At 42.7% G+C, this 11,908-nt stretch overlaps 1 protein-coding gene across 3 annotated transcripts in view; it reads right to left on the reverse strand.

Moving 5' to 3' along the window:
- Positions 1-8,020, reverse strand: part of MEIOB (meiosis specific with OB-fold) — a 31,753-nt gene extending 23,733 nt beyond the window's left edge. For 2 of the 3 annotated variants that reach the window (XM_082431847.1, XM_082431846.1), the window contains exons 1-3: positions 7,843-8,020; positions 2,691-2,767; positions 337-394 (exon numbers count right to left, since the gene is read on the reverse strand). In XM_082431847.1, the coding sequence (XP_082287973.1) occupies positions 337-394; positions 2,691-2,759 (127 nt within the window). In that variant the 5' untranslated portion in view covers positions 2,760-2,767; positions 7,843-8,020. The remainder of the gene's footprint in view (positions 1-336; positions 395-2,690; positions 2,768-7,842) is intronic. The other variant, XM_082431845.1, reaches the window with a different exon arrangement.
- Positions 8,021-11,908: the final 3,888 nt, after the last annotated feature.

Consider the following 11,908-nt stretch of genomic DNA (forward strand, 5'->3'; position numbering starts at 1 on the left):
ATCTCTCTCTCTTACCTTTACACCGGGTTTTACAGAGTGGAGGTGCTCAATAAGTACTCGTTGATACACATTAATGAGTTGACCAATTTAGCTATTTTAGTACTGTATACACAGCTTTTAAAATTATGTTTTAGAGATATCAAATAAAATCATTAAGAATGATTTAAGGCCACACATGTGGCCTTAAATCAAGTACTTTACCATGCAATAGAGAACATGGCTGTTGCTCTTAGAGAGTTAAACAGGCATGAGAAATTTAATCACTTAAATATACTTTGTTGTAGTCATAAGCCACAGTTGATGAAAAATGGAGCAAAGAGTTAAATAGAACTCAGCTTTTTCTGTCTGGAAAGCCTTTGACATCTGTTTTTCCAATAACTATGCCGATTATTTTCTGAAAAACAAAAAGGTTATAGAAGATGAATATTAAACACATATGGAGATGGTAAATTTAATTTCATGGACTTGTTATATTTTACTGGCTCTAACAAACATTTTTAACTAGGAACCATTTAAATGTATTTATTCCAGACAAACATCTAAAACAACTTCATAAATGTTCAGCTCCACAAGGAGTAGTACAGAGTAATAAGACAGTTAACTGATATTACAAATATAATCATTTAATACTTAGTATGTTTCTACTTTATTTTCAATCATTAGGTGGAGCACAGTAACTGCCCTATGCTATCAGTCCTTACTGAATTCATTCAAAGCACATGTATAATGCAATTTAATTTGCCATGGTCTTCAAAGCTTTCTTTTATATAGGGTTTTCTAACAATCCACATAAAATTGCTTAGCTTCTTAATGTACACATGCTGGACAGTAACATAAATTAGATCGTAACAAAACTTGCATATTGCTGCTAATAAATCTAAGCTCTGAAGTCCTAGATCTTAAACCTTAAAGATATTAACATCTTTAAAATTTTTAATGTTCTCTTCAGTGACAAAGAAAAATTAAGTATTTTTTAAATGCTTTAAGAAATAAAAATAACTACCTTTTTCTGAAAGGATGAATTTATATCACTAATTCTAGCAACTGATTTCAACCTTGCAATAATCTGTTACATTTAAAATACATTCAAGGACTTCCCTGGTGGTGCAGTGGTTAATAATCCGCCTGCCAATGCAGGGGACACAGGTTTGAGCCCTGGTCTGGGAAGTTCCCACACGCCACGGAGCAACTAAGCCATGCACAAAACAAAGTGAGCCTGTGCTCTAGAGCCCGCGAGCCACAACTCCTGAAGCCCGCATGCCTAGAGCCCGTGCTCCGCAACAAAGAGAAGCCACCACAGTGAGAAGCCCACGCACTGCAACGAAGAGTAACCACCACTCGCTGCAGCTAGAGAAAGCCCGCGCACAAAAACGAGGACCCAACGCAGCCAAAATAAATCTGAAAAAAATATAAATAAAATACATTCAAGCTTTTAAGACTACCACATCCTAGTTGAGCTATTAGCTAGTCTTATTACATTTAGACACATTGCTATTATTTCTTTAAATTCCATATGCATGCAGATCTCACTGAATTTTGTTGGGAAAACAACTAATGGAAATATTGAGTAAGATTTTCTAACTGAAGAGGCAATTAGCAAATAGTTTACCTTTCAAGAAAAACTGTAAAATCAATAATTATTTTTAACATTAATAAAGTTTAAATTGCAAATTATTGAAGTTATATGTAAATTTATCCCATTTTAAGAAATCTGATTTGCAAATTCCAAATGTAAACAGCAGACTGCTGGGGGTAGGAAAAGTAAGGCAGTATGATAATTGCTTTACAATGAGTTCTTCACCTTATAAGATGATTCCACCTAGATTTCTTTTAAATAAATAACAATCTTGGCATACTTGACATGACTGATTCCCCCAGAACCCCTTCCCCCAAAATGAATTTTCACATAATGATTTCAGAAATACATCTTTTGTGTACCTTTATCTCATAAAAGCAGCATAATAGCAAGTATTTCAGTATATAACTTGTACAATTTGACTAGAGAATAGATACTGCTGAACGACAATGTTTTAATTTTATAATGCTAAATTTGAGTACTTACTAAATATTTAGTTAAAATATAGTACAAGGGCTTCCCTGGTGGCGCAGTGGTTAAGAATCCGCCTGCCAATGCAGTGGACATGGGTTCGATCCCTGGTTCGGGAAGATCCCACATGCCGCAGAGCAACTAAGCCCGTGCACCGCAACTACTGAGCCTGTGCTCTAGAGCCTGCGAGCTACAACTTCTGAAGCCCATGTGCCTAGAGCCCGTGCTCTGCAACAACAGAAGCCACCATGATGAGAAGCCCACGCACCGCAACAAAGAGTAGCCCCAGCTCGCAGCAAGTAGAGAAAGCCCCTGCAGCAACGAAGACCCAACGCAGCCAAAAATAAATAAATAAAATAAAATATAATACAAGTAAACTTTTGATAATTTTTAACAATCGCTAGTCATATCTACAATCTCCTAATCTGTAGACAAAAGAAAGACTAATTTTCATTTAGCTGGCATAAATACAAAGAAGTTTAGGAGTGATTAATATCTAACAATCACTAATGCAGTGAGTATCTGTATACTTGTCAATTATACAAGCACGTGTTGAAACGAATCAATAATGTTGACATAATGTAATATTACCACCTAAAGTTTCAACAGAGATCAAATGAACCACTACACCGCTGAAACCTACCAGATTAGCCATATTTGGATGCAGGTCTGAAAGTGCAGTAAAGTTCTTTGATGCAATGGAGTTAGCCATTCTTTTACCTGCATATTAGAAAATATAATTTAGATGCATAAATTAAACAACTGAAATAAACCTTGAAAAATTCCAAGACTGAAAAAAGAATTTATTAGGAAAGTACTGGATATTCTACTCATTCTTTGGGAAAATTTTATGTTACAACAATGAAATGCAAGTTAGATTCAACCTGTAAAAAGCATGTTTCAAAATGTCCTTTTAAAGTTTTGAATGATATAGTTAGGTTTTAATTTTTAACTTTCACTTTTCAAAAAATAATTTAGCAATATTTGAGCACCCTGCAAATTTAGTTTCAGATGAGAGATGATTCAATGGGACATTTGCAGATTTAAATATTTATTACCATAAAGCCTACTTTAAAAAAACATAGCAAAACTCTATTGTAACCACCTCGAATCATGCATTTAGTTACACTGTGTAAGGGGATAGGTAGTACTTTATCCTCACCTCTGGATGGTAAGTAAGCTCCATCAGGGCAGAGGTAGCATCTTAAAAATTTTTTGTATGTGCATTTCAATGCTACCTTGCACATAAAAAGCACTCAATAAACAAATAAATGAAATGGTGGCTTGTCCCTTCATATCATCACTAGAAAAGGTTTTAGTGTAATAACAACTGTCAGCTACACCAAACTAGCAGATTTACTGCATTTCACTTCATATTACGTGGCCTCTTTAACAGTGAATGCCCTCAGCTACAGGCTGCACTTTCAGGACATGTCGCATAATACAAGTTTCAGGAAGACTGTGGAGTTAGTCAAATATGATTATGAATTCCAGCGCCACTAGTTTGTAGCCAAATGTTTTGAATTACTGAGCTTTAATTTCCTCATCCACAAAATATGGATAATATTTACCCTACAGTGTTGTTGTGAGAATTCAAAATAATGTACGTAAGGTGCCTAGATGTTCACAGGCTCTTGACAGATGAGAACACTGCTTTTCATTCTCATCCAATGTAGCAGCTTCTGCATTCAAGCCAGAATAAACAATGGGGAATTAAGCAGCCTTAAGGTCCTACTTATTCTTCAGCCTAGTCTGATCTCGCTTACTATGCAATTTCAGTCTCTGAAATTCTTGACAAACCCTGATGGATTCATTCATTCATCCATCCACTCAACAAACATTTATTGAGAGCCTGTCAAGTGCTACACACTTGAAGTTAGAGAGGAAGAACTATTCAGTAGCCAGATTTTGTGTAAAAACACTATCCATCTACATATTGAGTTCTCCAAATTTTTACCCCTTAATATCTCTTGGTGGTTATTGACTTACAAGTGATATCACATGAACTCTTTGAAGTTCCTTCACTTTCTACTATTATTCAAAATATATGGTGATATACCTTAGTGTCTGTCTACCAAAAAAATGACAACTTGCTTCTCTACATGGACATTTTGAGAAATACAAAATTAACATGAAATAAAGAGCTCAATATGGTGATACAGAGATTACACCATTCAAGAGCAACTACTGTCCCTTCTACTTTCCAAATATATTTTAAATATCTCCTTTTCTCCATCTCCAATGCCATCTCCTCAGCCCAAGGCTCAGTCATTCCTCATCTAGAGTACTGCAATTACCTGGTTTTTATACATAGTTTATTCAGTCAATATGCATTGGTTGAGTGTCTGATATGTATCAGTCCCTAAATCAGGATGGGGGGTGGCTCAGAGAGGAGCAACGAAAACAGAGGGCCAGATGTGGGACTAGAGATGTATACAGCCTCAAAGCCACTGACTCAGATACTTGATAAGGGTAAAATTAAAGAAGAGGTGGTGGTGAAACTAGTCTGGTTAAGGTAACATGATGGCATTGTAACAGGTAATAGTTGTGGAGTGTCTACTATGAGGCTGACCCTATACTACAGACACTAGATACACCATGACCATCTCTGACAGCCCCCCAACCCAGGTCTCCCAAATTCCCTTCCCTGAGTTCTGTGCCCTCCTCCTACTTTTGAAGGGCTACCTCCCGCCTGGATCAGAGCCCAGCCTGGCCTGGCCCATTCCTCCCAGGGCCTTCCTGGTCCCTTGCTTTAGGTTTCATGAGGGCATGGTAGGGCCCAAGCCCCTCATGCTCCTACTTGCTAGAGCTTTCCTCCAGAGGACAAAGCTGCACTGCTTGGTCCTTACTCTGGAAAAAGAGAAGGGGACTCTGGACCCAGACAAGGAAGAGGCATTGCTAGCTGCTGGCTCTGACCCACAGGTCAGCTGAGGCTGTCAGTCAGACCCTCAGGGCAAACCCCACCAACTTTCTGATTTTGATGCCATGGTCTCAAATTCTGAGCAGGCCAGACTTGAGTCAGAGTCCTGGGCCCAGGATGGAGGAGTTGCGAGCAGAGGGCTGAAGGGGGCAATTCATAAACTTTGCTGACATTTTTCCAGGGCCAGGAAGGAGTGTGTGTGTTTGTGCCTCCTGTATGTGCTTTCCATTCCTATCAGTACAACAATTATTCACGGAGGCCTGTGTGCCAGGTGCTGTGCTGGTGCCCTGGAGCTACCTCAGACCCTGCCAACAGAAAATTCCATTACCGGACTTCCCTGGTGATCCAGTGGCTAAGACTCCGAATTCCCAATGCAGGGGGCCCGGGTTCAATCCCTGGTCAGGGAACTAGATCCCACATGCCTCAACTAAAGATCCCACATGCGGCAGCAAAGATCCCGAGAGCCACAACGAAGACCCAGAGCAGCCAAGTAAATAAATGTTAAAAAAAAAAAAAGAAAGAAAGAAAATTCCCTTACCATCCACTCTGTCATCATTAACCTTTCCTCTCTTTCACCGCCCAGATCCAAAACAATCCTTACCAAGTCCTGCCAATTCTCCCTCCTAATTATCTCTTGAATCTGATCATTTCCCCCCATCTCCCTGACCTTACCACCCTCTGCTTCCACTCGTGCCTCCTCCATCTCTTCCCCACACAACTGAGAATTCTTTAAAAACTTAGATTGTCTCTCCCTTGCTTAAAACTCTTCCCAGTTGCATGCAGTTAAATCCAAACTCTGCTACAGTCTTGTAACGCCCAGCTGATTTGGCCTCTGCCCGTCTCCTCCTCATTTCACATTATTCCCTGCCTCCCACACCCCCCACCCCCATTACCACTCTCCAGACACCGCAGCTGCTCTCCTTTCCACAGATGGGACCTGGGGCCTTGGTATACACAGTTCCCTCTTCCTTGAGCATCCTCTCCAATGCCACCCTCACATCTTCCCAAGACAGGATCTTCAGCATTCTTCGGATCTCAAAGAGAAGACTTTCCTACTACCCTCCTTCAAGTATCCCCCAGCCTCTATTCCCTCTCTTAGCATTCCTAATTCATAATTGTTGCTTGTGTGCTGTCTTTCTCCCTCATTACAGAGTGGGGTCTATGATGATAGGGCTGTGCCTTATCTTGCCCCCTTTTGTGTCCTACAGTGCCTAGTTTAGTGCATCATGCATAGGAGCTACTGGTTATTTGCTGACTAAATTAATGAATGAGTCCTAAAATCAACCTGATTTGTAATTTGAGAATAATATTGCTATAATTAACTTTTTGGATAAATAGAACTTTAGTTAACAGCTAATTTTACATTTATATCCAGCATTTAAATTATAGAAACAAGTACAGTTTATATCCTGCTATTCTAGATAAATAGAGCTTTCAAAGAGCTCAGCAATGATGGTCCTATAATTTGCTATTTTACTCTGTGCTGGGGCTACTACAGAGAAGTCCTCTTTATGTGGTTATTTCTATACATGGAAATCCCCCCAAACTTTCATCACAAACCAAAGATTTTTTAACAAACTTTGACAAAATTGGTCATCTCTCACAGAGGGGAACAGTTGTTCAATTATCTTTATAAATCCAATTCAAAAAAGTAGATTTTACTCCTTTTACTGCTTCAATGGGAACTCAGCAAATTTTGCACTTTTTTTAAGTTTTTTTTTTTTTTTTCCCGGCCCCATCGTGCGGCTTGTGAGATTTTAGTTCCCCAACCAGGGAATGAACCAGGCCACGGCAGTGAAAGGGCCAAGTCCTAACCACTAGACCACCAGGGCACGCCCTGTAGTTTGAAATTCTAGAAGAATGCTTGTTAGTAACCATTCAAGGTAGTTTCAAATTTTCTAACTAAAAGCTGTTTTGAAAAAAAGAATGAAGAAGAGAAAGAGAGAGAAAGAGAGAGGGAGGGAGGAAGGAAGGAAGGAGAGGAAGGGAGGGAGGAAGGAAGGAAGGGAGGAAAGAAAGAGGAAACATGCATGACTTGCATTCAAATACCATTTCCCAAAGTTTGTCATTTCATGCCCTCCTCACACTTTTGCACCTTATAGATGAGAAGTCCAGCGCTTGGCAAACAGGGATTGAAAGCGGTCCCTTTGAAACTCTGAGGTGAAATGCGACTCTCCCTATTCACTCTATGTTTTAAAATGTATTCTGAAGATTCCAACTCTATGACATTCTGGAAAAGGCAAAACTATAGAGACAGCACACCATCTAAAGTTGCGGGAGGGAGGGGTGAGTCGTGGGTAGGGAGTTTCCGAGGCAGTGAAACTGCTCTGAAGGATCCTGTAACCCTGTGTGTCCTTAGGCATCTGTCAAACCCACAGAATGTCCAACACGAAGCGCGAACCCTAACGTAAGCCAGTCTCTGGGGGGAATTCATTTTTGAGTCACTGCAGGACGTGGGTATATATCCCGCATGATTACACCCCCGCGTCTGCACTCGCCGCGCTCTACGCGGACGTCCACACTCTAAGGTGTTCTGCGTGTTTCTACGTGACTGTGTCCCCGCGTGTTTGGACTAGAAGCCGACGTCACCTGCCCACTTCGCATCCGGGCGTGTCCTACGAACCCTAACCCGCCGGCTTCCACCGCGCGGGGAGACGGGGGTGGCCCGAGGGTCGGCCAGGACTCGGGGCCGGGGTCTCAGAGGCGCGGGCCTCGCCTTCGCCACCACCCGCCAAGCGCGCGGGTAGCTGGGAGGGGAGGCCGCTCCCACCGCGGACGCCGCAGCCCTGAGATCCGCCCTCAGGAGCGGACAAGAGCCAGCCATCCGCCGCCCACAGCCGCGCGGGACCCGCCGCCCGCCGCCACCGGGCTTCACCTCAGGCGTCCGCGCCGGCTTCTCCCGGGGGCGCTCGCTTAGCCGCTCCTCGCACCTGGACAGCGGTCCACCACACACAGGCCCCGCCTGGCCGCTTCTCCACAGCGCGTTCGGCCCACAACCCAACAGCTCGACTACCTTCGCGCGAGGAATGCCACGCGACCGTTAGCGCAGGCCCCGCCCCGCCTCGCGCTGGCCCCGCCCGTCCCGAGAGCCGACTCCACCCACGCCGACTCTGCCCCGCCCCCGCCGACCTCAGACTTCGCCCCCGAATCCGCCCCTCCCCGCCCCTCCCCACCCCTCCCCACCCCACGAGCTTCGACTCCACCCACGCCCGGGCTCTGCTCCGACCCCCAGCTCCGACCCCACCCCCGCCCCGCCCCCGAACTCCGTTTCCACACACGCCCTGACACCCCGAGAGTTCTAACTCCTATCCAGCCCCGCCCCTGCACCCTGACTCCGCCCTCGGCCCTGCCCTGTTCCCTCGGGCCGCCTTGAGGGCCTCCGTCCTTCTGGAGTGCGGGTCATGAGGAGCGAGACTCCGGGAGGCTGGGCGCGAGTGGTTCCCGTTTCTTTCCTTTCCCGGGGGCCCAAGCCTGTCCTCCAGACTCGAGGACCCTCCGGGGCGGGAGTCCGGGGTGCTAAGAACCAGGCGCCCAGGAAGATGCTGGGGATCTTTTCTGCTGAAACACGGCAGAAATGCAGGAGGCGTTGCTATAGAAAGTGCAGCAGCTGAATGCACACCTACAAACAAGTGCTAGTGAAACCGGGGAAATCTGGAAAAGACTGGGTGTGTCTACTTCAGTAACCTAGTTGTGAGCTTGCAGGATGTTCTGATTGGGGAGAAGTGGATCAAGTGTAACAGGGATCTCTATTATTTCTTATACTGCGTGTGACTCTATCTCAAAAGAATAGTGCATGGAAGGAAAGGGTGCATGATTGCTCATAAGGCTTTTAGAAGGGGAATGGGTGCTGGATGCAGACCCTGTCACCTGATGGGGGAGTGTAAAGGAAGGCCAGGCTGCTAGAACAATAACGATAAATACTGATGATGCTATTTATATCATTTCAGATATATACATATAGATATACACTATATGTATAATTTGATGTGCTAAATATTGAGCTTAGGTGAACCCGACAAAACATCGCTAGCATTTTAGTTAGTACCATTTGGAAATCTTTTTAGTCTAATGACTTATAAACTAATTTTTGTTAATAGAGTACTAATCAGGGGCAAATAAGTTAAGATCCAATAACAAAATCCTTTAAATTTGTCACAAACTACTGTCCACATGTAACATTACTTAAATTATTGAGCTTCTTTCTTTAAAAGGAAAAACAACTTTGATACTTATTACACAACCATATACGACAAAAGAAAAATACAACATCAGGGACAAGTCTTATGTAGTTATCAAAACATAGTGTTTTTTTGTGGGGTTTTTTTTTTTTTTTTTTTTTTGGCAGGGCTGCACGGTTTCCAGGATCTTAGTTTCCTGACCAGGGATTGAACTCAGGCCCCAGCAGTGAGAGCACCGAGTCCTAACCACTGGACAGCCAGGGAATTCCTTCCTTTGTTAGTTTTTAATTTCCTAAATAATAGTGGAAAGGAAAATGAAGTACCTGCATTCCCACCATTTAAAATTTAATAGAGAAAGCTTTAAAATTTTTTCCATATTCCTTTCCAATCTTTGTCTTTACAAGAACATGCGTTGATCTTCCCTAAAGATTTTAAGTCAATTCTAAAGAAAAAAAAAAAGGTATAGAAATAGTTTGCATGCACTTTTCATTTGAGCCTCAGTGGGGGAATAATAGTTTAAATTTTTGTTTGTATTTTTTCATATTTTAGCAAATTAATTTTTGCTGAAAGCTATCTTAGATTAAGCAAGCATAGTCAGCCTCACCAGGATACAACAGGCTTTTCATAAGACATGCTGCTTCAAAACACAAGCCTGAAAGAATGGGATTGTTTGATGTTAATAATAAAATTGGGACCCCCCCCCTCATTGCATAAAGCATTCATATCTTCCATTTTTATAGCAATTCTGTGAACTTTCTTTGTTCTTCACAATAGAATTAACTTAATACATTTTGGATGGATGTGAACAGAAGCAAGGACAGGGAATGCCTAGCCTTGCCACTTGATGTAGAAGTCGAGGGTGAGTGAACAAAGGTCAGCACTGAAATAGCTTGTGTGTCTGGCTAAAGAAATGGCGTGAGGCTACACCCGTCACCTCCCCGGAGCATGCCAGCTGTCAGACCATCAAGGAGCATGTCACAAAGGCGTGACAGGGAAAACATGTAGTAATCAACTTCACACGTACTAATTGGTGGGGAAAAAATTGACAATTCTTTTAATGAATTACAAGACCACCTTTTATTTATTCAACAACAAAATAACTTTTCTAAAGTTGGTCCAGTGATTACAATATCCCTCCCAGGAGGTGAAATACAGGCAACTTAATTATTAGCCTCACTCTCCACTCTTCCATCTGTAATGGGACCAGCCAACATTTAAACAGATTGTACAACAAGGACCTACTGTATAGCATGGGGAAATGTACTCAGTATTTTGTAATAACCTATAAGGGAAAAGAACCTGAAAAATATATATCTGTATATATATAACTGAATCACTTTGCTGTACACCTGAAACTAACACAACATTGTAAATTAACTATACTTCAACTAAAAAAAAAAGAAAGTCAATTAACCATAAAAAAAAAACAGATGTAGATGCACTAGCATTTACAGATATTTGTGTAAATTTTTGCAAAATTTTTCTGAAGAGAAGCGAAGTAACCCGTGAATGGGGTTGGAAAAACTAAATGTGGAAATCGGGTTTAGGGGCAAAATGGAGCAATTGAAGAGCTATTGGAGCACATGAGAGGCATCTGGGGGGAGCCGGATTCAGGAAAATTTGAAGTTGCATCGGAAAAGAGAGCGTTCATAAAAACACAAAGCAGTAGCAACTCCGGAGTAACCTGAGGACCAGGAGCCCAGGAATGTTCCCTGCAAACTGCTGAGTCAGGATTCAGGAGCTGTGGGAAGAACAGATTCCTTCTCAAGTCCGAGGGGCTCAAACAACAACAACAAAAACTTGATTTGTTCCCCGAGCACAGTGAGAGGGGAAACTGTAAATGTTGGCGAATGAATGGAATTAGTTAAGGATCAGGGTTTAACTACAAAGTGAAACGGAAAAACCTACTAAGAGCCTGATGTACGAGCTGATCTACAGTAAATAAACTAAACTGAGTCAGGAGCAGGGTCTGGAACACAGTCACACCTAGTTTTATTATGATTCTCTCTCTCTCTTTATTTATTAATTAATTTATTTATTTATTTATTTATTTTTGACTGTGTTGGGTCTTCGTTTCTGTGCGAGGGCTTTCTCTAGTTGCGGCAAGCGGGGGCCACTCTTCATCGCGGTGCGCGGGCCTCTCACTGTCGCGGCCTCTCTTGTTGCGGAGAGCAGGCTCCAGACGCGCAGGCTCAGTAACTGTGGCTCACGGGCCTAGTTGCTCCGCGGCATATGGGATCTTCCCAGACCAGGGCTCGAACCCCTGTCCCCTGCATTGGTAGGCAGATTCTCAACCACTGAGCCACCAGGGAAGCCCTCTTTTTTTTTTTATAAATTTATTTTATTTATTTATTTATTTTGGCTGGGTTGGGTCTTCGTTGCTGGGCGAGGGCTTTCACTAGTTGTGGCGAGCGGGGGCTACTCTTCATTGCAGTGCACGGGCTTTTCATTGCGGTTGCTTCTCTTGTTGTGGAGCACAGGCTCTAGGCGCAGGGGCTTCAGTAGTTGCAGCACGTGGACTCAGTAGCTGTGGCTCACGGGCTTAGTTGCTCCGTGGAATGTGAGATCTTCCCGGACCAGGGCTTGAACCCATGTCCCTTGCATTGGCAGGCAGATTCTTAACCGCTGCGCCACCAGGGAAGTCCCCCAGTAAAGAACTTTTAAATTAAGGTATGTACATTGTTTTTTTTAGACATAATGCTATTGCACACTTAATAGACTAAGCATAGTGTAAATATAACTTTTATATGCACAAGGAAACCA

The sequence above is a fragment of the Balaenoptera physalus genome (assembly GCF_965194825.1).
Source record: "Balaenoptera physalus genome assembly, chromosome: 16".
Taxonomy (NCBI): Eukaryota; Metazoa; Chordata; class Mammalia; order Artiodactyla; family Balaenopteridae; genus Balaenoptera; species Balaenoptera physalus.